The sequence below is a fragment of the Microcaecilia unicolor genome, chromosome 6, assembly GCF_901765095.1.
Source record: "Microcaecilia unicolor chromosome 6, aMicUni1.1, whole genome shotgun sequence".
NCBI lineage: Eukaryota > Metazoa > Chordata > Amphibia > Gymnophiona > Siphonopidae > Microcaecilia > Microcaecilia unicolor.
Genome location: NC_044036.1, coordinates 83,466,797 through 83,494,624, shown reverse-complemented (window position 1 = coordinate 83,494,624; position 27,828 = coordinate 83,466,797). Strand labels below are relative to the sequence as shown.

At 42.7% G+C, this 27,828-nt stretch overlaps 1 protein-coding gene across 1 annotated transcript in view; it reads left to right on the top strand.

The window, feature by feature from the left end:
* RGL1 (ral guanine nucleotide dissociation stimulator like 1) overlaps nucleotides 1-27,828 on the top strand; it is a 259,243-nt gene that overhangs the window by 96,220 nt on the left and 135,195 nt on the right. The window contains exon 4 of the mRNA XM_030205352.1: nucleotides 654-734. Coding sequence (XP_030061212.1) covers nucleotides 654-734 — 81 coding nt within the window. The remainder of the gene's footprint in view (nucleotides 1-653; nucleotides 735-27,828) is intronic.

Sequence of the window (27,828 nt, the reverse complement as noted above, 5' to 3'; positions counted from 1 at the left end):
CAGTTTCTGTGCAACTTTCTTCCTTATTCTCCTCTTCTATGGAGGGTAGATGCAGTACTGTCATTACACATTCTCAGCAAACCTTTTATACCAATTTTTAAATGCATTTCATGACAGCTAATGGCGATTAGCTTTGCTGTTCAAAACCGGTTGGATAGGAGATTACCAACCTATCGCATACAGCAGCAGAATCACTTTAAATGGTGGTGTGTCTCAGCCGAGACTAGACCTGTACCACAAGAAGTTCCCCTTCCCAGTTCCACTCAAGCCCTGGTATTTGCCCTGTCATGCCTCCCTCTAGCCACTAAGCTGATTTCCTCCCCCCCCCCCCCCCCCCCACAAGCACTATTGTTACACATCTGGTTATCGCTCTTAGAATTTGCAGCCCCCAGTCTCAACTATTGAAGCCCACTGAATCCTGCTGCTTAAATGTATGTTTCTCTGTTTTGTCTAAATTACCACTTTCACTTTTGCATAAGAAGACTGGTGACAAATGGCCTCTGCTAGAAACCTTAGCTGTATCCTTTCTCTGTTTTGGGGACATTTTCTTGGGTTGGCCCCTCCACTTGTTTCCAGATTTTGTTGCTCCTGCCAGACATTTCCTGTCCTCGGGTTCGGAAACACATCCTCAAGCATTGTTCTTTGTTGTGTAGGTACGGAAACCTGGAGTGCTCGAACTGTGAAGAAGAGGATGGCATCCAGACCACATCCGAATCTAAAGCCATGCTCAGGAAGTAAGTCCTGCTTTTTAATGTGGCATATGTTTAGCCGGAGATGTTCTTGTGTTTTTTTCTTTTACTTTGTTGGGGGGGGGGGGGGCAGCTGACACTACAGTGGTTGGGCAGGAGTGACTGGGGATAGCTCCTTTCCTCTTCAGACCCCAGATGTCATGGGTAAGGTCTTGGGGGTGGGAGTCTGGGAGGTTTCGGGGAGGCTGTGGCAAACCCTGGGAGGAGGGATAAAGTTTTTAATCAGGTGGCATGGGGTTTTAAAATAGAAGTATGCTTTGTTGGGGGGTGGGGGCTCGATAACAAAACATTAAAAAAAAATTGCATTTGTTTTTCTTTCATTTCTTCTCTATGAAAAGACACAGGAAATGCTGCTGATATTTCCTCCTTAGGTTCAGATAAAAGGATATCTCTTTTCAGTAGTAACAAATAAAGGGATCCTTTTACAAAGCCATGGTAGGGCTACTGTGGCAATGGTGCGCAGCAAATCAGCGTCCTACGCTGGGCTGTGCTATCGCAGGAACCTGGCAGTAGTTCCAGCCTGTGCAGTGCACCATTTCTGGCGCTTGGAAATTTTAATTTTTTTTGTAGAGCTGGGGCTTACCCGGCAGCTGCGCTTCCTGGTTACCGTAGGGTTAGAATAGGAGCCCTTATCAAGTCCTAATTTGGAGGCGGTAAGGGCTCCTCCAGGAAATGGCCCATGGCAAGTACTTAATTTACCGCATGGCCATTTCCTTTTAAAAAAACAACCCAAAAACCTTCTTTTACTCACTGTGGTAAAAGGAGTCTCGGCACATAGCAAACCCACAGGCTGACTCCACCACAGGGGTCCTTTTACCACAGCTTAGTAAAAGAACTTCAAAATAAAGCAATGGGTTCACTAGCTAGAGACAATAGTATGTGGTACATTTTCCTTCTACTTCAAAAGATATCCTGATCACTTAGCTGGATATTTGACATAAGAGCATATTAAAAGCCATTCTGGGCCAGACCAATGTCCATCGAGCCAAACATCCTTCTCCAACAGTAGCCAGTTCTGGTCACAAGTACTTGGTAGATACTTCAAAAGTAAATCTGTTTCTTATAGCTCCTTTCAGGGATAAGCAATGGCTTTTCCAAATATACTTGGGTAGTCATTTTTTGTGGCTCTTCTTCCAGAAACTTATTCAAGCCTCATTTGAACCCCGCTGTATTTTGTCATCTTGCCCACATTCTCCAGCACTACAGTCCACAGCTTAATCATGCACTGTATGAAAAAGTGTTGTTTTCAGTTTTTTGGTCATTAATTTTATGGAGTGTTTCCTTTAGTGTTATTTGAAGAGTTAAACAACCATCCCCTATTTAACCATTACACCTACTCATGATTTTATAGTCTTCTGTCACATCACCCAGTAGCGTAGCTAGACCTCAATTTCTGGGTGGGCCTGGGGTGGACTTGGTGAGCACGGCCCACAAATTTCCTCTCTGCCTGCTACTCTCCCTCCCGAGGTGGGGGGAGACCTGTTCGGGCCCCCCCCCGCCCCCCCCCAAGCTGTCTCACATCCGGCACACTCCTTTTAGTGAAACTGAGAATTTCACTAAAAGGAGTGTACCGGACATGAGGGGAAAAGAGAGCAGGGCAGTGTGGCAGTGCCAGAGACCAGCGCTGGACAGAGGCTTCAGCTGGCGGGGGTTGGGGACCCCCACCAGCCAAACCAGTGGCCCAGAGCAAATTTAGGGGGGGCAGGCCCCCGTAGCCTCACGTAGCTACGCCACTGGTATAACATATTCTTAAAATCTTTCTTGGTCTGTCTTATTATTGTTTTACATCTAACTTGCAAGTGCTTATGCGCATCCCTGTCTTCCTCATTGGAATCCATTTTCTGAATGACACTGACTTTCACTGCCTTCTTCACCTCATCAGCTCCTTTAAGAACTATACCTGAAGTAGTTTCTCCTCTCATCTGTTTTAGGACCCACTATTGCATGAAGCAGTCATTTATGTCATCAAGAAAGTTTAGCTCCTTAGCATGTCCTGATGAGATATTTACCCAGTAAATATTGGAGTAATCAAACTCTCCTATCATGATTTCCTACCTGATTTCTGTGAGCATTTCATTCTCCAGGTGAATGATGGTATAATCCCACTGCTATACGCTTATGAAATTTCTGTCCTTAAAGACTCCACATTGCATTTTGTTTCCTGCCTAATTACTGGCATGTAAGTATTTAAATTCACGTATTCCATAAAACCTAAATGCTGGGTATGCCCCTGGCTCAACCATGCCCTTCCCTCGGCCCCACCCCTTTGGAGTTGCATCTAGGGAAATTACACTGTTTAGGGTTGTAGACCATCTACATGTGTAAGTACTAATTAGTGCTAATTAGCTCTAGTTAGGCAGTGGCGTAGCCCCCTCAAATTGGCTCTGGGGCCCCAGTTTAGCAGGCGGGGGTCTCCAACCCCTGCCAGCTAAAGTATTTGTCCTGCGCATGCTCAGTTTCATTACAACGAGCGTGCACAGCGACTGAAAACAGAACAGGGCACCAGGCAATGTGAGACCAGCACGGGACAAACGCTTTAGCTGGCGGGGGTTGGAGCTGGTGGCGGTGGGGAGCAGCGGCGGGGGGGGGGGTCGGCAGCAGTGGGGGGGGAGGCGGGCCAAAATGTGCTCCCCCACCTTGGGCTCTGGCCCCCCCTCCCTCTGAGGTCTGGCTAAGCCCCTGTTGTTAGGGCCAATTAGTGATAGCACCAATTAAGCCAGTTGATCCTATTCGATAACCACGCGTCTAATTGCTTGCCTATCTTTGAGCGTCATTTCTAGAAAGATGGGATTAATGTCTAGCACTTCATTTACTGCTATACATTCCATCTCTCCAATCTTATTTTGTCGACTTTGGCATTCTCTTACAGACAGCTTAAATATGGTTTTTATTTGTATATACATATGTTGCAGTTGATGAGGGTAATTTAAAATCATTTTTTCCCTGTCTGTTCTTTATTTAAATGCTCCTGGGCTATTTCAGTCTTTACTGCAAACTCTCTGCCTGAATATCGCCACGTGGGGATTTATTCCTGTATGTACTACTCTGTGTACCTCTGAACTGTTCTTAAATTGAGGCCATAGCTTTCAATCATGAGACAATATGCCCCTTTCATGCTTTCACTGGTAATGCCAGCAGCTTGATGAAGGATTAGGGCCTTCGTTCCTTTAATTCATTTGCTTTATGCTGGCAAAGTGGTTTTAATTGTCATGCCGCCTGCTGGACTCAGACATAAAGAGCACTTTGAGTAAGAAATGCTTCCCGTCTCTTATACTGAATACTACGAAGCCTTCAGGGCGCCACTAGATTTTATGAGGCAGGGTAGGAAAGAGAGATGTGGGCTGCACAGAGAACAACAGAGTGTTTTTTAAATACAGGCTGAAAAATAGGAAAAAAACATGTGAGAAAGAATGTGTCAACCCAGGAGGTCTTGTAACCCTGGCTGATCTCTGAGAGAAAATTTGAATAGGACAGAGATAGTAAAAGAGAGAGTGAGAGTGCACAGAGGCTAGGAGATAAAGGAAAAGTGGCCTGGTGGCGAGAAGGTACAGCCGTGTGGCCTGGATACCAGATCCTCAATGCGTGGCCCAGTGGTATTGCCATAGGGGAGGCCTCAGGGGCCTGGGCCCCCTCACCGTCAGCTCCGGACACCTCTGCTTTCATGGCTGGCAGGGATGCCAAACCCCTGCCAGCCAAAGATGTCTCCTGCCCAAGCTGTACCTGCAGCAGCACTTAATTCAGAAGGCGCACTTTGGCTGCTAATGCTGGCTTTCTCACATGCTCATGCCCACCGCTTAGTGGCAAAAATTAGGTGCCTGCGTTTTATAGCCTCTGTACTTGAAGACCCAGGGAAGAGGGAGAGGAAGTACACAGGATGGTGTGGCCAGATTTCTTTCTAGCAGTTGGGCCACGTGGCTTTTTTCCTCTTAGGCCTGCCTCTCATGAAAGCAGTGATCTGGGTTTGTGCAGGGGACAAGGGGCTCAAAGAGTGTGAGAGTGAGAACACTTTCAAAAGAGTGTGACACATTCCTAATGAGTGAGACTTGGCATCCCTGGAGCTTCATCTTATTGGTGGCAGGATCCCTGCTTGGTAGTAACTCCATTTGGTCTCCATATATAAAAGAAAGGAATATGTATCCAAGCAGTTATGAAACTACAAAATACATAAAGTTATATTCAGAGCTGCAGGCCTAACAGCAAGGATTTTGGAATCCCCCAGCATTTCAGAAAAGAAAGCTATCTTTAATTATCAGCTTAGGTTCTTGTTTAAAGTAGTCTGTGGAGCGGATGTGCCTAACCTGTCTGAGCAGTGTAGCTTGAGCTGCAGTGAAAAGCTCATGAACAGACCTGCAGCGGCACTCTCCACTTCCAGACACACAGAGGAAAAGAACAACTTTCACACAAGCTTTGAAAACAAAGTAGTGACACAGCCCCAAAGCTCGGCAACTGGGAAATAGCACCGGGGCATTGCGGACCCTTCTCCGTCTACGAGCCGGTCATCTGCAGGTTAGATAAGGGTGAACCTAACCATAGATAGCTTTTTTTGAACTTGTCTAGGGAATTTGGAAATGTTCCACCTTCTGGATTTGTTCAGAACTGAAAAGAAATGGGGCCTGGCTGTGGCGGATTAAGGATTTGTGATTGGATCAGCAGTAGGTGAGCAAAGAGAGAAAGCAAGAAGATAATCCTATAAAGTGGCCCAGATCCAAAATGGAATGATGGGACTGTCTCAGGGCTCAGCTCGGAGTTAACCGTGGTTTATAACGTTCCTTAGGATTTGAAAACCCTTTGAGCTTGCAGGATGTGTGCAAACCTCAGCAGGTGTGGGAGAAATCAGTGAATTTCAGTGGTCAAGCGCTGGTAGTATCAGGCTTGAGTAAGGAATCTGAGCAGTGGGTACAGGGAAAAACAGATGCACGGAAAGGACCAAAATCACTAATTGTAAAGGGATGAGAGACTTGGGTGATGTCACCTGATAGATAACGAGGCACCTATGGGAGCAAGATAGCTTCTGGCAGGCTTGAAACATTACAAAGAAGCTGGGATAGAAACAACATTTTGCCGTTCTGCAGAGCATGGGCAGCTCTCCCAAAGATGTGCATCATGTGAAGGAGAACAGAGCAGTGCCACCGACCCTCTCCATAATAAAGGAGTGCCAGCTAGCCCAATCTTTCAAGCTTGAGTCATGTGATACGATGAAATGTCCAGGAATAGTCCAACCAGATCGGTGGGAGCCAGCTAACAAGCGAGTCAGAGAACTGGAAACTGTGTCTTGTGAGCACAGGTCAGCTGACGTAGGACACTACATCATGTCTAGGTGTAATCAGAAAACAAGGACAGAGGAATGTTACAGAAATTTAATCATAGCAAGGCTTAATAAGACTCTCTAGAGACTCTCACTGGCGATATTCCAGGCGCGTTAACCCGCTGGGCACAGCTGGGAACCGGTTAACTCGCTTGTTTGCGGCTGTCTGGTCATTTTCATTGGCACTTAACTGGTTAGTGCCAAACTGCGCCAGCTATGGGAACCTTCCAGGGGCGGAGTCCAGTTACGTCCTGGTATTCAGACATAAACTGCTAGGTTTATGTTTATTACTAAGCTTGATGATATACTTCTTTTTCATTACATAAGTCAAATCAGTTTACAAAATTAAAAAAAAAAAAAAACAACAAAAGAAAGGAACTCCATTTAAGATAGGAACGGAACCATCCAGCCAAGAGCCACAATCATACAAAAAAAAAACGAAGATCTGTGCTTGCCTGCTAGAAATGCCCAGTCCACCACTAAGGCTCCTGAAGTGGGATGCCAAAAGCAAGACCAAAGGATACTAGACATGAAAGAAGGAGAGAATGGTCCATGAGATCAAAACCAGATGAAAGAACCAAAGAAACTAGAACAAAAGATACATCAGCTGCATCCAGTGTTGAGTGGAATTCATTTAAAAGAACAATAACCATAGTTTTGGTGTTATGGGAGGATTTGAAACCAGTTTGATGAGAGTGTAAAATGGAAAGGTGGTCGACACGGGTGGGGAGTTGATCAAATACCATCTGTTCAGTAATCTTAGAAAGAATGCATAGAGAAAATTTTCAGGCAAGTGGGGTCACGAGAAGGTTTCTTCAAAAGTGGGAGAACTAGTGCCTTTTTCCAGAGATCAGGAACCAAGCCTGACAAGAGGGTCTGGGAGACAAGCTGAAGGAGCAATGGAGTAAAACCGTGTCTAGGGAGCTGGAGCCAACTAGAAGGGATAGATTGAGAGGGCAAGTGGTAAGATGCATGGAAGACATGGCAGATAAATAAGACAGCATAAATAGCTGTCTTATCTTTATTTGCTAACCCATGGCATGTTAAGTTTGAATATTAACGTAACCGGTCATGCACTAGCCAACTTTTAAAAAATCCCAGCACTGAATATCTGGTTTTAGCACTGGCAGCAGGCATAAAAAACGCTGTCCGCCGCCGGCTGAATATTGGAGAATCAATATGCAGTTTCTTGTTAGGTGTTAAAATTGGCTTAATAAGTCAAGCTTAATAAGCAAAAAGACATTGGGCAGATTTGTGGCTTCAGATACCATAATGGATATTTGGGTGTCTGGAGATGAATCCTCTGACCACTCTTAAACTGAGGAGCCTTCTTCTACATTAGTAAAAAATGGAGTATAGAAGGGTATTTTGTTTATCATTTTGGTATGTCTTGAAGGTAGACTGTAGCTCTCTGCTAATCCATAACACAGTAACAAAGTAAATGACGGTATAAAGACCCGCATGGTCCATACAAGCTGCCAGAGCTGCACCTGCCACTCTGTGCAGGTTGCAGTCTTTCATGGTTGAACACTGGGATCACAACAGGGCAGCTGGTAATTGGTTACCATGCCTATCACAGAAAGGCAATTTATAAGATGCCACAATATCACAACAGCATGCCAATAGTCTGAAGAATGGTTTTATTGTTATGGCCAATGCTACAAATCTCCACCAGTCTTGTATTCTCTCACAGTTACATCAAGAGCATTATAATATATTAAACAAAAGCAATTCTTCCTGAAGCAGCGAGCTCCAGAGAAATAGGGCGCTCTAGTTGAAGATTTTTTGTTTGTTTGGCAGAAGTTAAATTTGGCAAAGGAAAGAAGACGAGATGGGATGGTGACATGGTTGAAAGTTATCGGGAGTTATTAGAAGATAAGAACCAATTGGTGCACCATTCCCTATTAAGTCTTTTTTTTATGAAGGCCTGGATTACTATAAACGCCATTGATTCGATTAAAGCATTTTCTCTCACCATTACAGTTTGAGATTTAGGGGGATTTTTTTGGAACCAAAGCCTTTTCCCCTTTAGGAGGAGTTTTTAGAATTGGTTCTTTTTTCTACCTCTTCAAGCGTTATAGAAACCAATGATATGACGTTGCTGCATATGCAGTTGAGGTGTATACGGTAGTGGTACAGTAATTCAATTTTGAATGACCTCACTGGGAAGCTTTGAGGTTTGTTTTGTTTAATATATTATAATGCTCTTGATATAACTGTGAGAGAATACAAGCTTACTATACAGACTGGTGGAGATTTGTGGCATTGATGATAGACCAGTTTGTTTTCCCATAGTGTACATTTATTATTATGGCCTTATCATAGTCACATTCATCATCGATAATGATTAAAAACTAACTATCCAACCATATTGCTAATTAACATTTTACTCTCCAATTTCAACCTTACGATCTCTTCTCTTCCTCCATAGAGATAATATAACACCCACATTCACAGCATATGATATAAATGCGATATAAAATGTGCATACTTGATCATGACCTGTCTTGCCATTTTTGGAACAGACCATAGAAATCTGCCTGGCACTGGTCTTATTTTCTAACTACTGGAGTTGCCGTCGAAGCCCATCTAGTTCATCTGGACCTGTCTGCAGGACACAGACCATAGAAGTCTACTCAGCATTGGCCTTACTTCCCAACTTTTGCAATAGCTGTTTAAACACCGACTTTGTTCATCATAATACATCAGCCATGAGGTCATTTAAATTTTGTTTTGATTTCATCCTTTTTCCATATAAGAATGCTCTGTGTTTAGCCCACACATTTTTGAATGTCATCTCTGTTTTTGTCTCCACCACCTCCACAGGGAGGCCCTTTCAGGCATCCACCACCTTTTCAATGAAAAAGTATTTCCATAGTTTCTGCTCTAGTCAAATATCAGAGTTAGAAGGTCTGAAAGAAGATTTCCCCTCAGAAAAAAAGAGGGAACCTGGGGTCTTCCTTGCTTTTAATCACTATCTCTGATGAGAGAAAAAAAGAGTGGCATGAGGACTTCTGAAAACAACACAGAAGAAAAAACTCCACAAGTCCAAAAGCAAGCAAAATAGTAGAGGCAACAAAGGCAACTAGATGCTTCAATATCTTTTATTGTAAATCTTCACTCGAGTTGACACAGCTGTGTTTTGGCTGTAAGGCTTACATCAAGAGTCTGAAATAAAATCAACACTAGATATATATAATACCACAATGAAAAACAATGAGAATGATAAGTACTTCACAAATCCACAATAAAAATGAAGGATACAAAATAAATAATAAATAACCCATAACTAATTAATTTTAAAAAAGTAATAGAACCTCTTAATGTTTCTGAAAAACACATAATATAAATGACAGGTGTATGAACACACAGTAACTAAATAATTAATAAAAGAGAAAAGGGAACTAAAAGTGTCAAATATAATTTAAAAAATGATGGTAAAAACAAAGGGGGGGGGGGGGAATAAAATGTAACTGATGCTGCACACAAGAAAAATAAAACTATGCAAACTGTGCCAGAACTCCAACAGCCATCGAGCCGCTATATGCAAATTACAATCCGATATTTGCACAAGCAATACTGTAAATTGAGGAACCATATGGCAGAGTCATCCAAACGAAAAATAAATAAATAAATAAATTCATAAATAAGTAATGTAATCTCCAAAGTTAAAAGATAGCTAAAAACAAGAAATATATACATTTGAAATACATGAATCCAGAAAGACTCGTACCTGAAGACTGACTTATGTAAATGAGAAGTTCAATCGAGTGCGAATATGCTTACCAACAACCAAGTTAAACCATTCAAGAAAAAAAAAAAAAGGGGGGGGGGGAAGGAAGCAACACAGTGAAAATATACAATCAAAAGGAGAGGCCTGAATAACCCTTACATATTCCAGTCCGGATAGTAAATCCCTGTAAGTCAGCAAAATCTTCTGGAGCCCTGGAAGTACTCCGATAACCACACAGCGTTAACAAAAACTCTGATTCACAGATGTTCAGGTGGTATGATCTGGATAATCATAGTGGAAAGAGTTTGTTTAATATCTTGAAAAAACACAAGAAGCATGAGAAGCATTGAGTTTTCTGGCAATTTTTAATCCACTCATAGGTTGATCCCAGATTTGAAAGCCTGTTCATATCTGTGTGTGGGGGCTGCATATTTTCGATATTCTCATTGGGGTTACACAACCCTGCTAGGCTAAGCATCTATAGGAAATAAAACTGACTGCTGACATGAAAAATTAATGCCAGGGCTTTTGTGATGCACCATTCTTGCCTGAAGACCATCAATGAGGCTTTTTCTTTGTTAATCAGGGGCATCGAACTAAATCTGGGCAGGCATCCAGCCCTTTCCCAGAAAGATCCCTTCTCACCATCCTAATCTAGCACTGAGTAGAGAGGTCAGCGGGACACAACCTTTGCATGATTTTCTTGTTTCCCTTGAATGCAAATTACTTTGCAGAATCAATGTCCATTGTTGTGACATGGTATAATAGAGTTCTCATATCCTTCCTCTGGTTGGACAGAACATATCCAGACACACAGTAAAGACTGAGTGAAAAAACAAGGAATTCACAGAAAAGCATCATTAATAGATGTGAAACAGTACTAGAATAGTAGACACACTTTGAGGTAAAATAATGTCAAACTCACTGGCTGTAAATTTGACATTAGAATCAAGTTTGCTACCCTTCTTTCTGTTTTGTAACTCCCTTCACACCTTTTCTTTCAGCAGACTGTCTGTGCTCCTTCAATGTCTGTGAGGGCGATTCTCAATAGCCATTTACCCAAGTGGATGGCTGTTTATACAGGTAAAAGGGCTATCTGAAAATTGTCCATCCTTCCACAACATGCATATTTTTTGTTTATTTCAAAACATTCGTATTGACATAAAATAAATCAAGAAATAGACAAGATATAGATTTAAGAATTAATAATCAAACATAAAATATCTAACTTATAGCCCACATCAAGAGGAAAAAGACACAGAGGTGCAAGCCATACAGCAAACATAATTTTTCTTAATAACTCCTAAAAATGGGCAGCCCTAGATTAGAAAGGACAGAGTAGTTGGAATTTAGACATGCAGTAGAGAATGACACAGGGACAGGGAATTGCAGTAACCGCGGGGATGGGGACGGGGACAGAGCTCACAGGGACGGGGACAAACTTTGTCCCCGTGTCATTTTCTAGTTGGAAGGGTAGAGGGTGGTGGTGGGAAGGAGGGTTATTATAGCTGCTCATTGTTATTATTGTTTTCTATTTCTAATTTATACATAACAGTTGCACAGCATATTGTTCCTTTTTATATTTTAATAAAAAGATTTAAATATAAAATCATAAGTGTTCAAGGCTTCTGTAGATGAGGACAGAGCCCACGGGGATGGGGACAGAACGTGCGGGGATGGAGACAGGGCCTGCGGGGATGGGGTGGGGACGGAGATAGAACCTGCGGGGACGGGGCGGGGACAAACTTTGTCCCTGTGACATACGTGGGATATCTTATGTTTCCCTAGTAGTTTAGAACAGAATCTGCTGATACAGAGGATGTTTTACAGTGCAGGAGAAATGAACATTGATGGCATAAACACCTATTTTGAAAAAAAAACCCTAGAAAATATCAACGAGTTGAAAATCAGCATGTAAACCTATATGTGCAGGCATATACATTTTTTTTCCATTTTAGAAATATAGAGTCCAATATCTTTTCTGTTTTTTGGGTGAGTACGACATCCTCTCCTTCCACCAGGAGTGACAGCTGGGGTTCCTCTGGAAGCAACATAAATTTTAAGTACTGGTTTATGCATGGCTCAAACATGAATAGATTTCCTAAAATGGCTGCCTAAACCTCTTAAACCAATACCAATCACACTTTATAATGCCTGCTACAATCCTACATTTTTTAGCCTTTACAATTGGAGAGTCTTCTGAAAGATATCTATTACCCAACTGGGCCACTAGGCACTTACAAGAAAAATTAAGAATAAAGGAAGCCCTCATGGGAAAAACCTTACTCCCCTGTTTTTTAAGCCATACTAGCAGCTACAGCACAGCAATGCTGACACAGCCCATTCAAAGTGAATGGGCTGTGTTGGCATTAGTGCATGGCAGCTGCTAGCGCAGCTTAGTAAACGGGGAGGGGGGGTGGTTAGTTTGTAATAAAAAAAATGCCTTTTTCGTGCCTGAGTGATCCTACTAACATCAGGGAACAGATTTATCTTTTTGATTACGGAAATTCTCTCATTCTCTTCTGTACTCTCATCCCCCGTAATTTTATCACATTTAAACCTTAATTTACAGATAAAAATGTTATACCCGAATGTTCTCTTGCTATTGTTCTGTTGCCCTATTAGTATCCGTTGTTCTTCCATTGTTCCATCATTCTTTTTCCATTGTTTTATTCCCCTTAACGATACTTTGACTTTGTCTTAACTTAACTCCTCACAATGTATCCCATAGTCGAGTTGTAACAAATTGTATTTCCATCATTGTAAGCCACACTGAGCCCGCAAATAGGTGGGAAAATGTGGGATACAAATGCAATAAATAAATAAATAAATAAGGAGTCTTTTTAATTTTATATTTTCAGATAATATACATCCAAACAATTAATGGAAAACATGGAAGGCAAATAATCAAACAAAATTAATATAGGCAAAGAGATTATGCTCAGTTTCTATCTGTATCCCAAACTGAACAAAAAGCAAAAGGGGAGAGAGAGATCCATGAAAGAAAACGAGAGGCAGAATAAATAAAAATAAAACTACCAATAACCTGTCCTAATGCATAATCAATATTAAAGCATTCAATTCATAGGGAGCCCCACCCTTCCTCATACATCAAGATACCCCTGGTTCTCCACTAGGCGTTAGTGACCAGGGCCGTGCCTAGGGTCTCTGGTGCCCCCATGCAGACTATCAGTTGGCGCCCCCCCCCCCCCCCCGGTGAAAATGATCGCTCACCACTTGCCACACTGACAGGAACTGTCAGCAATATTCTTAGAAACAAATTGCTATACATTGCAAAATAAGATAGCAGATGTAAATTCCCAAACTGGACATATTCCAAACTAAAATGAAAATAAAATAATTTTTTTTTCTACCTTTGTTGTCTGGTGACTTTCTTTTTCTGATCATGCTGGCCCAGTATCTGATTCTGCTGCTATCTGTCCTCTTAACTCCGTTTCCAGGGCTTCCTTTCCATTTATTTCTTTCCTTTCCTCCTTTCTTCTTCATTTCTGGTCCTCAGCTTCTGCCTATTTTCTTCATCCATGTGCAGTTTTTCTCCTCTCTTCCTTTTCCCTCATTTCATCTCCTTCATCTATCTTCCCTCCCATTTATGTCCAGCAATTTCTCCTCTCTCCCTGAGCCCTACCCTGCAATCCATATTCATCCATGCCCATCTGTCCCCTGCCCCCTCCATTCATCCCTATCCAGCAATTCCTCTCTCTCCCTGAGCCGTACCCTCCCAATCCATGCCCATCCCCTGCCCTCCCGCTCCCATGTCCCAACTGCCCGCCCTCTGCTAACTCCAGGCTTCGCTCCTTTTCTCTCGCGGCACCTTATGCCTGGAATAGATTTCCTGGACCTATACGTCTCTACCTGTTTTCAAATCTATGCTGAAACCCCACCTTTTCACTGCTGCTTTTTAACTCCCATTACTTCCCTCACCCGTAACTGTCTTGTCTGTCTGTATTATTTAGATTGTAAGCTCTTTTGAGAAGGGACTGTCTCTTTGTATCAGGTGTTCAGCGCTGCGTGCGTCTGGTAGCGCTGTACAAATGTTAATAATAATAATTTAATGCATGGTAATCATTAGCATGCGCTAAATTCATTAGCACACCTTAGTAAAAAGACCCCTAAGTTTGTACCTGAGGCAATGGAAAGTTAAGTGAATTGCCCGTGATCAGAAAGAGCCACAGTGGGATTTGAATTGAGCTCTTTTCATTTTCAGCCTGCTGCTGTAACCACTAGGCTACTTATTGATTTACAGTGATTTAATATATCACCCATTGCACAGTGGTGCTGCTCTGTGGTTTAATATTATTGCAAAATAAAATTTAAAAGAAGGGTGGGAAAATGGAGAACAGGTCTGTATAGGATAGAGAACTAGACAAAGGAATGGAAAAGGAGAGGGAAAGAAATATCCTTAGGTGATAGTAGGAACTAAACTAGGAGCGAGGAGAGTTGAGTTGAGGGAACCAAATGGAGTCTGTAGTTTATCTGAAATAACCAGGATTTGATCAGTTTTTTAAATTTTTGTAGCGCTAGTTCACTTCTAAAGATCAGGTGAAGAGAATTCCACAACTGCAGTCCAACATAACTGAAAGCAGAATGCGGTACAGTATCCAGATGTAATTGATTGTGAGAAGGAAGAAATAGAATGGCCACGTGCTAAGAGCGCAAGGCCCTCTTCTCCCCCCCCCCCCCTTTCCAACATCCCTTTCCTTTTTTTTTCTTTTAATTTTACCTCCGTCCGGCAGCGTAGCGTCAGTGAAGGAAGCGGCGCTCCCGACGTGTCTAGCCTTCCCTTCGCTCATGTTCCGCCGTCTTCTGACGTCAAGGAAATGACGTCGGGAGCGCCGCCTCCTTCACTGACACTATGCTGCCAGACGGAGGTAAAATTAAAAGAAAAAAAAAAAGGAAAGGGATCTTGCTGCAGGCAATGGGAGCGGGAGGGCGAGGTAAGCATGGTGCGGCGGCGCCCCCCAAAGGACGGCGCCCCCCTGCCATGCTTACCCCGCTTACCGTATTGGCATGGCCCTGTTAGTGACTTCTTGTTCTCAAGAAAACTTGAAGTTGGATGATTCAAAGAACACATATTTTTGAGCCTCAAAAGATACAATGCATTTTCAATAAAATCCAACAAAACCTGTGAACCCACAGACCTAGCCTCTTGTGCTTTATGAAGAAATTTCTTCCTTCTATCCTGTGTGGTTTTATATAAATGAGGATATTTAGAAATAAAATAAACAAAAAAAAAGATAAAAAGATACCTTCTTTTATTGGACTAAGGAGTCCTTTTACAGTGGTGGAAATAAGTATTTGATCCCTTGCTGATTTTGTAAGTTTGCCCACTGACAAAGACATGAGCAGCCCATAATTGAAGGGTAGGTTATTGGTAACAGTGAGAGATAGCACATCACAAATTAAATCCGGAAAATCACATTGTGGAAAGTATATGAATTTATTTGCATTCTGCAGAGGGAAATAAGTATTTAATCCCTCTGGCAAACAAGACCTAATACTTGGTGGCAAAACCCTTGTTGGCAAGCACAGCGGTCAGACGTCTTCTGTAGTTGATGATGAGGTTTGCACACATGTCAGGAGGAATTTTGGTCCACTCCTCTTTGCAGATCATCTCTAAATCATTAAGAGTTCTGGGCTGTCGCTTGGCAACTCGCAGCTTCAGCTCCCTCCATAAGTTTTCAATGGGATTAAGGTCTGGTGACTGGCTAGGCCACTCCATGACCCTAATGTGCTTCTTCCTGAGCCACTCCTTTGTTGCCTTGGCTGTATGTTTTGGGTCATTGTCGTGCTGGAAGACCCAGCCACGACCCATTTTTAAGGCCCTGGCGGAGGGAAGGAGGTTGTCACTCAGAATTGTACGGTACATGGCCCCATCCATTCTCCCATTGATGCGGTGAAGTAGTCCTGTGCCCTTAGCAGAGAAACACCCCCAAAACATAACATTTCCACCTCCATGCTTGACAGTGGGGACGGTGTTCTTTGGGTCATAGGCAGCATTTCTCTTCCTCCAAACACGGCGAGTTGAGTTCATGCCAAAGAGCTCAATTTTTGTCTCATCTGACCACAGCACCTTCTCCCAATCACTCTCGGCATCATCCAGGTGTTCACTGGCAAACTTCAGACGGGCCGTCACATGTGCCTTCCGGAGCAGGGGGACCTTGCGGGCACTGCAGGATTGCAATCCATTATGTCGTAATGTGTTACCAATGGTTTTCGTGGTGACAGTGGTCCCAGCTGCCTTGAGATCATTGACAAGTTCCCCCCTTGTAGTTGTAGGCTGATTTCTAACCTTCCTCATGATCAAGGATACCCCACGAGGTGAGATTTTGTGTGGAGCCCCAGATCTTTGTCGATTGACAGTCATTTTGTACTTCTTCCATTTTCTTACTATGGCACTAACAGTTGTCTCCTTCTCGCCCAGCGTCTTACTGATGGTTTTGTAGCCCATTCCAGCCTTGTGCAGGTGTATGATCTTGTCCCTGACATCCTTAGACAGCTCCTTGCTCTTGGCCATTTTGTAGAGGTTAGAGTCTGACTGATTCACTGAGTCTGTGGACAGGTGTCTTTCATACAGGTGACCATTGCCGACAGCTGTCTGTCATGCAGGTAACGAGTTGATTTGGAGCATCTACCTGGTCTGTAGGGGCCAGATCTCTTACTGGTTGGTGGGGGATCAAATACTTATTTCCCTCTGCAGAATGCAAATAAATTCATATACTTTCCACAATGTGATTTTCCGGATTTAATTTGTGATGTGCTATCTCTCACTGTTACCAATAACCTACCCTTCAATTATGGGCTGCTCATGTCTTTGTCAGTGGGCAAACTTACAAAATCAGCAAGGGATCAAATACTTATTTCCACCACTGTACTAAGCCGTGCTAAAAGTGGCTGGTGCTGCTATCAGCGTGTGGATTTCCCACACGTTGCGGCCACTTTTAGCATGGCAGTAAAACGATGCATTCAGGTTTTTTTTCTAATGGCCCTGTGCTATGTCCCCATTAGCACGTGGTCCTTATTGCCGGGAGCCCTTACCGCCACCTATTTAGGAGGTGGTAGGGGCTCCCGCACTAATCGGGTAGCGCACAGTAATGTGCCCAAGCTACTCGATTAGCGCAGGCACACCTATTCTCCAACCTCAGATATCTTCTGTGGCTCCATGGCAAAATAATAAAAAATATTTTTTTTAACGTAGGAGTCGCGCACGTTGATGACCAAACTATCACAGGACACCTCAGTGCGTCCCACAGTAGTGCCCTGTTACTGCGCAATAGGCCCGCGTTAGGCCTACTGCACCTTAATAAAAAGTGCCCCTACATGTACTAAATTTTTTGACTAGCTTTCAAAGGCAATACCTTCTTCACGTCAGGACATACAGTAAATGAAAATCCAAATATTTTATCCCAAGAATAATGTAGATTGGTTCCTGCAGAGCAAATTAACCCCCTGTTTACTAAGCTGTGCTAGTGGCTGCCGTGCACTAATGCCAACTTTGAATGGGCTGTGACGGCATTGCCACGTGGCATCCACTAGCGTGGCTTAGTAAACAGGGGGATAAATATTATATTTTTGCCTTGCTCAAATATAAACACTACCAGGAAGCGCTCTATTGGGCACTTCCTCCATTGAAGTCTCTAGGAGGGTTCACATATCTAAACTGGTTCCTAAATTATTCAGTGTTCCTCCCAGATCTTGCTGAATTCTCACTAGCAAAAAGTAGCACTTAGCTACAAATGGATAAGCCTCCTGAAGGAACTTCTACCATTTTCCCAGCACTTTTTAAAAAGGGTTCCAGGGGTGATCCAGGAAATTACAGACTGGTAAGCCTGATGTCAGTGTTGGGTAATATAGTGGAAACTATTATAAAGAATAAAGTTATGGAACACATAGATAAACATGGTTTAATGGGACAGAGTCAGCATGGATTCAGCCAAGAGAAGACTTTCCTCGCTAACTTGCTTCATTTCTTTGAAGGCATGAATAAACACATTGATAAAGGTGAGCCGGTTGATGTAGTATGTCTAGATTTTCAGAAGGTTTTGACAGAGTTCCTCATAAGAGACTACTGAGAAAATTAAAGAGTCAAGGGATAGGAAGCAATGTTCTGTTGTGAATTAGGAATTGGTTATTGGACAGAAAACAGAGGGTAGGGTTAAATGGCCATTTCTCTTAATGGAGAAGGGTGAATAGTGGAGTGCCGCAGGTATCTGTACTGGCACCGGCACTATGTAATATATTTATAAATGATCTGGAAATTGGAATGACGGGTGAGGTGATTACATTTGCAGATGACACAAAACTGTTCAAGGTTGTTAAAACATATGTGGACTGTGAAAAATTGCAGGAAGACCTTAGGAAATTGGAAGACTGGGCATCCAAATGGCAAATGAAATTTAATGTGGACAAATGCAAAGTAATGCACATTGGGAAGAATAACCCAAATCATAGTTAACTGATGCTAGAGTCCACTTTGTGGATCAGCACCCAAGAAAAAGATCTAGGTGTCGTTGTAGATAATACGCTGAAATCTTATGCTCAGTGTGTGGTGGTGGCCAAAAAAGCAAACAGGATGCTAGGAATTATTAGGAAAGGGATGATAAATAAGACCAAGAATACTATAATGCCTCTGTATCGCTCTATGGCATGATCTCACCTCCTGTATTGATTTCAATTCTGGTCACCGTATCTCAAAAAAGATATAGGGGAATTAGAAAAGGTTCAAAGAAGAGCGACCAAAATGATATAGGGGATGAAACTACTCTCATATGAGGAAAGGCTAAAGAACTTAGGGCTCTTCAGCTTGGAAATGAGAAGGCTTATGGTAGATATGATTGAGGTCTACAAAATCCTGAGTGTTGCAGAACAAGTAGAAGTGAATTTATTTTTTACTCTTTCAAAAAGTACAAAGACAAGGGGACACTCAATAAAGTTACATGAAAATACTTTTAAAACAGAAATATTTTTCACTCAAGAAATAGTCTGTGGAACTCGTTGCTAGAGGATGTGGTAATAGCAGTTAGCGTGTTTGGGTTTGGGCAAGTTCCTGGAGGAAAAGTTCATAGACTGCTATTGAGACAGATATGTGGAAGCCACTGGTTGCCCTAGGATTGGTAACCTGGCATGTTGTTATTATTTGGGTTTATGCCAGGTACGTTTGACCTGGATTGGCTACTGTTGGAAACAGGATACTGGGCTAGATGGACCATTGGTTTGACCCAGTATGGTTATACTTATGTATGAGGGGAGACTTGCGGACCTGAACATGTATACTCTGGAGGAAAGGAGAAACAGGGGTGATATGATACAGATGTTCAAATATTTGAAAGGTATTAATCTGCAAACAAATCTTTTCCGGAGATGCAAAGGCGGTAGAACGAGAGGACATGAAATGAGATTGAAGGGGGGCAGACTCAGGAAAAATGTCAGGAAGTACTTTTTCACGGAGAGAGTGGTGGATACTTGGAATGCCCTCCTGCGGGAGGTGGTGGAGATGAAAACGGTAACGGAATTCAAACATGCATGGGATAAACATAAAGGAATCCTGTTCAGAAGGAATGTATCCTTGGGAGCTTAGCCGAGTTTAGGTGGCAGAGCCGGTGATGGGAGGCGGGGATAGTGCTGGGCAGACTTATACGGTCTATACCAGAGCTGGTGGTTGGGAGGCGGAGATAGTGCTGGGAAGACTTATACGGTCTGTGCCAGAGCTGGTGGTGGGAGGCAGGGCTGGTGGTTGGGAGGCGGGGATAGTGCTGGGCAGACTTATACGGTCTGTGCCCTGAAGAGGACAGGTACAAATAAAAAGTAGCACATATGAATTTATCTTGTTGGGCAGACTGGATGGACCGTGCAGGTCTTTTTCTGCCGTCATCTACTATGTTACTATGTTATGTTACTATGTTACATGTCTCCTATATATCTAAGAAATGTTTCTACAAATTGCACATGATTTGATTAGTTAAACCTCTTTTTACTGATGAGGCCTTGAGAACGATCGTTTTTTCTATAGTCGAAAGTAATCTCAACTATTGCAAATTAACTGAGGAAGGTGATCCGCCAGATAAAACGTCATTGTCCTCAACTATTGCAAAATACTGCCAATAGTCTAATTAAAGGAGCTAAGAAATGGGATCACATCACACCATTATTGAAAGATGAGCATTGGCTTCTGATTGCATACAGGATAACTTTAAAATCCTAACTTTGGTTCACAAAATCTATTTTTCAGGAATTCCAATATCATTGTCACACTTTCTCATTCCTTATTCTTCATCTCTTTTAGACTGTTGCGTTCTTCCCAACAAAATCTTTTAGGCGTATCCATTTTATATTCAGTTCGAGACTTAATTTTCAGTGTTACAGTTCCTTGGCCTTCTGGAATATGTTGCCTACTTTTTTGCAGATAGAAGCTTCATACCAACAGTTTAGGAAACAATTTAAAGACATTTCTATTTAATTATGGTTTTGGTGCTTGACATGTTGAAACAGAGTTGGGAAGAGCTGCTATGTGTCCTTTTCTCTATTTTTTTTTTACTGTAGGCAAACATGTAATTTTCTATTTCCTTTTATCAATTTATTTTGCGTCTACTATTTTATGTTAATTGTAAACTGCCGTGATGGTTTCAGCCAAACTGCAGTATAACAAATACAATACAAGACAGTGGCCACTGCCAGAAGGATGCTAGGCTGCATAGAGAGGGGTATAACCAGTGAAAAAAAGGAGGTATTGATGCCCCTCTACAAATCATTGGTGAGGCCTCACTTGGGGTACTGTGTTCAGTTTTAAAGGCCATATCTTGTATACTCTGGAGGAAAGGAGAACCAGGGGTGATATGACACAGACGTTCAATTATTTGAAAAGTATTAATCTGCAAACAAGCCTCTTCCAAAAACGAAAAGGTGGTAGAACTAAAGGACATTAATTGAGGTTGAAGTAATTTTCACCGAGAGGGTGGTGGATACTTGGAATGCTCTGCCGCTTCAGATGGTAGAGATGAAAACTGTAACGGAATTCAAAATGTGGGATAAACACACAGGAATCCTATTTAGAAGGAATTGATCCAAAGAAGCTTAGCAGAAAGTAGGTGGCAACACTGGTAATTGAGAAGCAAAGCCAGCACTAGGCGGACTTCTACGGTCTGTGCATTGATCACAGCCTGGATGGATATGGATGGGCTGGACTGGAGCTTTTCGAGGGCTTCAATGGCAACTTCAGAAGTGTTTGAACAAGGACAATGTCAGGCAGCTTCTAAGGTCTATGCCCTGAAAATAGCATGGACAAATCAAGATCAGGTGTACATATGTTGTATCACCTCATACCTTTATGTAATGAGTTTATCTACTCGGGCAGACTGGATGGACCATACAGGTCTTTATCTGCCATCATCTACTATGTTACTATAGTAACATAGTGCTTTCAAAGTGCTTTGAAAATACGCCTCTATGTAAACTAAACTAAATTAAACCAGCTAAAAATAGGACTGCTATTTATATGGTCGTATTTGACCAGTTAACCAATTAAGGCCTGAATATTGGCACTTAGGTTAACTGCTGACTCCACTTCCAGACTGCCCACACAATATACAGTTTTAGCTTTAGAGGCTGGCGACAATATCCGAATAAGTGCTGCAGAATATTCCCTCAGGGCCCACTCAGCGCCAGTTAACCAGGCAAGAGGCTGTCTTACCCGGTGAACTGGCTTTCAATATGAACCTCTGTATATACATGTCTGGCAGTTCTGTAGCAGGTGTATGTTAACAAGAGATGAAGTGACTGCATATACCTTGTACCTGTAGTATACTTTTGCTGCGAGAATTACTGCAAAGACCACAGGCAGTAAATATGTGCAGTCTCGGTCCCAGTGTTTCACAGTTTGAAAATTCTCCCCTTCAATGGCAATTCTATAACTTGGGGCCTATGCTTTTGTGACTTGCATCAGAGGCACCAAAATGGGTAGTTAAGAACGTAAGAACACTAGGTGCTATTCTATAATGTTGTGCTAAGTGCTATAGTGCATAATTGCAAGGGGGATATATATGTGGGTGGGCAATGGGTGGGATGGAATGCTATAAGTTATGCACTTCCTATACACAGTGCACTTCAGCCAGGGGTGGACTGACCATTTGGGCAAATGCGGCATGCCCAAGGACTCAGAAGCTCTAGGGGGCTCAGAGGCTCTGCCCGGATGGCCAGTGAGCCACTGGTGATCTAGTGGCCTTAGCGGTGGGTTGGGGGGAACATGTTCTTTCAATCCCGGCCCGCTGGGCTGCTGCTATTCCCTCCCCACCCGGCATCACCATGTTTAAAAAATGGCGTCCGAGACTCCCTGCGGAAGTCTCACGAGACTGTCGAGACCCGCGAGACTACCATGGGAAGTCTCGGCCACCATTTTGAAAACACGGCGGCGCTGGCAGGCGGGGGAATAGCGGCAGCACAGCGGGCAGGAAAGAACATGCTTCCCCCCACAGAGGCCACTACCAGGACCCCTCAGGTAGGACCGGGGCGCAGCGGGGGCGTCGGCTGCAGCAGCAGGGGCAGCAGGGGGTGTTGGGCAGCGGCCAGGCAGGTGCCCCAGACCACCCTCAGTCCACTCCTGAATTCAGCACACCCGTTTATGCCTGCCATTGACTTAGTGTAAATGGTCGTGCCTAAATTTAGACATGCCAATTGAAGTTTATGCTAGTATTCCATAATGGCATCTTGTTGGCACACAGATGCTGTTATAAAATTGCTGCTCACTGCATGGCATCGGCGTGCCGAAATGGAGGCACCAAGTTGTAGAATTGCTCCCTTTGGGGCACTTTTTCTAAGCTGCGGTAAAAAGGGCCCTTCACTAGCAGTGGGGGCTGTTTTTGCCGCGTGCTGCTGCCCTTTTTACTGCAGTGGGTAAAAAAGGTTGAAAATAGCCATGGCCATGTGGCAAGATTGCTCTTACCATGTGGCCATGCAAGGGGGAGTATTTACTGCCACCCACTGAGGTGGTGGTAAGGGCTCCCACGCTAACCTGGAGGTAATCAGCTAGCGTTCAGCGCTGCTTCATTATCGCTGGGTTAGCGCCACACTAAAAAAAATACAGCCCTATTTTCCCAGTGTGGGAAATAGCATTCACTGGGGCTGAAACTGTAGCTGCAGATTGGCATGTAGTAAGGCCTTGTTGAGCTTATCACCACTTTGTAGAAGGGCCCCTTAGACTGTGAACCACTTCGACCCATAGTTGGATTGGGCAGTTTATAAAATTGTAATAAACTATAAACTTGACTCCTTTACAGCTCTGCCTTCCATAAGCTACCTGTGGTCCCCTTTACCTTTCTTCACTTTGTAGAGTACCTCTGCTCTCTGAATCGCTTTATGACTCCCTTCTGTCCTCTGTGGATTGAGTCTTGTTTAGATTTAGCAAATTGAGATTTACTTTACCTATGCTCATTATTTCTATATATACACAATAGACGTGGAGAAATCCTAGACACCTGGATGAACAAATTGTCATGACTGGGGCCTGCTCAGTCTCATTTACTACAATATGCTATTGTGGACCAGTGCTGGGCACTAAGAACCAAAACATGCAGTTGATTGGCAGCAGGAGGAATAGTACTGCTGGGAGGAGTGAGTGTGGGACACGGGCCTGGGGAACCACAGCTGAAGAGGAACTGACAAGAGCCAAAGGCCAAGAAAGCCTGATTAGGCCACCTGTGCTGGAGATGGGAAGGGCCTTCAGCTTGGAGGAAGCCCAGGGGAAAGAAGAGGAAGGAAGGAATAGGACAGAGGTAGAGATTGGAAAAGGAAGGAATGAAGAGAATGGCAAGAGATGATGAGACTAGATGAAGGAGGCAAACAAAAGGAATCCTTCCTGTTCCCTCCTCCTCTCCCCCATAAAAAGCAAAATAAGTTTTAAAAACACCAAAGAATAAAGTAAAAAAAAAAAAGCATTAAAAAAAAAAAGCCCTCCAAAATTTTTAAACCTTTTTTCCCCCTTAGCTTCTAAATGTTGTTTTGACTGGTGCCTAACTTTTCTAAACATTTTTTTTCCTTGTATGGCAAAGGAATTGATTTATGTTGAAAAACAGTTCTTATACGTGAACATATAATCAGTTCCTGAATATATTTTGTAAAAGGCACAGACAATTCAATGTCATTTTAAATTCCAGTTTATCTGCTTGCATCTGAATCACCAGCTATAATCTGGCAACAATAAAGGGATGTATTCTGTCTCTCATCGCCCTGTTTCAAGCTATCATCTGGTCCTTGTGCCAAATATGTCCTGCCAGTAAATTTGGTAACTGAGACATAGATTTAAAAAAAAAAAAACTGAATTCCGAGAACTTACTAATACATTTCTTTGCTTGGTTTTACTCTATGACAGCCTTGCACATTTCAGTAAAACTACGGGAACAGATTCCTGCATCCTAAGCAAAACATGTGCTGTAATCATATTGTCACGTGCCAGGGCAAGTCTCTTGGGTCAATACAGAAAGGGGAACAGGGCTTCAGCTCAGCCAAGAGAGGCTCCCGTCATGTCCTGTTATCTTTGACAGGTTTTCTAATAGTTCGAAAAGCTACATTCATGCGCAGGCGGCAAACCCAACTGTCATTCTTTGATTAATGTCTCCGGGCGGGATGTTTTTTACATACCATGACAAGAACTCAGCCTCATACTTCAACCTCAGTTCATGATGGTACAATCTTAATCTCTCAGATTTATTACAATGCTTTCTTAATACAGAGGTTCACAGCCCCTGAGGGCCACAAACAGGTTTTCTGAATCAAATGTTTCTCAAACCTCACACTAAAATTATTTGCTTTTGTCTCACCTAGAATGTAAACCGCACTGAACCCTGGAAAGGGGATATTAACAGTTTACAAGAATTGATTTGAATTGAATTTGATTTGAACTGAAAAATGTACAGGGTGTGAATCTGCCTGATCACATTGTAGTGGAGGAGATCTGAAATGGATCCCTCAATAACCAGGGCTGTATATCTCTGTTGGGCTTCTTGCAAAGTGCTGAAGGTCCTCTTTCTGAGCTAATTGTCTGTTGTATGTACAGACAATGTGCTGAGATGAGCTTGGAAGTTTTTTCTTTGTTTGTTTGTTTTAATCAGGCCAGTGCCAGATACCACAATTGTGACTATTTCTGGATCTTTCAGTTGCATTTTTCATGTCCCTGATTACATCTTGAAGTATTTGATGGTCTTCTTAGGGGTGTACAGGGAAAATCTTTCATCCTGTGTCTTTTTTTTATGTTGCTGTAACCTATGCTAAAACAATACAACAATACAAAAATTTGAGGCCAAAATTGAAAAGCATTAATGCAGTCTTTAACAGCATCAACCACATAAAGTCTTTAAAAGTTGTTTTTACAGTACGTCTACAAATAAATCCAGGACCAATCCAAGCATTTTAGATGTGCTAGGGGAACTTGCCGTCCACATCCCTCGCCCCCACACCTTCCCTGAGTTTTCTGTAATTAAACTCAATTATCATAATTATCTCAACATCACCTATTGCAGAGTAATCCTCTAAAAATCCATAGATGGATGGATGTCACAACTTTAAATATTAAAGTTGGTTTTGTATCTGCAAAGGATCTCTTGTATATTGAGGCTGAGGATTACACCAGGGGTGAGGTGTGTGCTCAAAAATGTACTTCAGTGCTCCCAGCATCCTCTCTCATGGCACTTAGCCTTCTAGATTTGGACAGATGTAATGAGGGCAATTTCAAAAGCCATTTACCTGCGTAAATGGGGTATTTGAAAGAGACTGGCCCCCTCCCCCAACATAGTTGAGTCAGGGGCGTAGCCAGACCGGCGGGAGGGGGGGGGTCCAGATCCCGAGGTGAGGGGGCACATTTTACCCCCCCTGGCGCTGCCAACCCCCCCACACCGCCGCCAACTTTGCCGACCCCTGCCGACGACCCTCTCAACCCCCCCTCCCGCCGCCAACCCTCCTCCGCCGTCGCCGTGGGCTACCTTTGCTGGTGGGGGACCCCAATCCCCACCAGTCGAGGAGGTCCTGGCTGATCTGCAAGGCTTCGTTCTGTTTCTGTGAGTCTGACGTCCTGCACGTACAACATGCACGTATAACCAACAGGAAATAACTGAAGAAGTGAAGTAACGCTGTATTATCATGGCACGCAGCCATCATCTTCTCAACCAAAAAGGTAAAACTTATTTTATATGCATATCTATTAAGGTAAAAGTAAAGGAATGCTTCTATATAGTACATAATACTTCTACTATCATATAAGTTATACAAGGGATTATCTAGCTCTTAAAAAAACAATAAACCACTGTAATTTTATGTGACTTTCTGTGTTGGATCCCGGTTTACAATGCTGTCGAGTAAAAATAGAAAATTTGTTATAAAGACTTACACAATTTAATTCATTATAGAACCATATTATTTAAAAGTGATTGTCATTCTCAGGACGTGGAAATATTCATCAGGAAATGTTATAACATAGCTCATTATTACAAGTGTTTAAAATAAGCCAGGACGAAAATCACAATGCAAGCGAGGAAGTGTAGTATTTCTTGTAGATAACTAGTCACATGCTGGTTAGGCTGACTCTGCAAACCTGTACATACTTTTAGCTTGGCAGAGGGGGGCAGTTTTCAGACAGGATCCACAATTTATCTGGTAAATGTTTTTGATAATTGCTCTCCATTTGTATAATCTGTTTCTATTAAGCTCATAGCTTTTGGGATATACAATCTTGATATACAGTGATTCTTATAGATTAGCTGGACAGCATAGAGAAGTTTTCTTGTTCTTATATCCAACTGACCTACAGTGTTTCTTGACCAGTCTATGATTTGAAAGTTGTAGCAGAGTACATTTATTTCATGTTGCTAATACATCCTTTAATTAATGTCAGCTTTCTGTAACAATCTTTGCTAAATTTCTTTCATATCGTATTGTGTTGGTTACCTTTGTCCACTCTGTTATTTTTATACATAGTTTTGATTGAATTCTTATACTGTATTCCTTAGTCAGGGAGTCTTCAGTTTTGGTTAATTTTCCTCCAGTAAAACTTTGGCACATTTATGAAGAAAGAAGACAGGAGGTGTTGATGCCCCTGTACAAGTTGTTGGTGAGGCCCCACTTAGAGCATGGTGCTCAGTTTTGGAGGCCGTATCTTGCTAAGGACGTAAAAAGAATTGAAACGGTTCAGAAAAAAGTAACAAAATTGGTATGGGGTTTGCGTCACAAGACTTATGAGGAGAGACTTGAGGACCTGAACATGTATACCCTGGAGGAAAGGAGAGACAGGTTACAGGTCACGGGTTACAGGTTACAATTTATATGCCGCTAACATCAATTCGGTTCAGTGCAGTTTACAATAAGATTAAGATCACAACATCCTCTTTAAAAAAGTTAAAAAGAAACAAAAATTTAATCAGAAATAGCAATGATATGATACAGACATTCAAATATTTAAAAGGTATTAATCTACAAACAAACCTTTTCAAGAGACAGGAAGGTGGTAGAACTAGAGGACATGAATTGAGGTTGCAGGGAACCAACAGAGGAATAATGTCAGGAAGTAATTTTTCATGGAGAGGGTGGTAGATACCTGGACTGCCCGCCCATGGGAGGTGATAGAGATGAAAATGGTAAGAGAATTAAAAAATGCGTGGGTTAAACACAAAAGAATCCTGTATAGAAGGCATGGAACCAAACAAGCTTAACAGTGATTAAATGGCAACACCAGTAATTGGTAAGCAAAGCCAGTGCTGGTAAGATTTCCACGGTCTGTACCCTGATTGTGGCTGGACAGATTTAGCTTCAGTAGCTGGAGAACAAGGCCAATGCTGGGCAGACATCTATGGTCTCAGTCTGTGCCCTGATTGTGGCTGGACAGATCGGCAAGTGCTGGGCAGAGTTGTATAGTCACTCTGTGCCCTGATCATGACTGGGCAGATAGACCAGTGACGGGTAGACTTCTACAGTCTGTTCCCTGATCGTGGCTGGACAGATTTGGATGGGTTGGAGTGGGGCTTCAATGACAACTTCAGAAGTTGAAG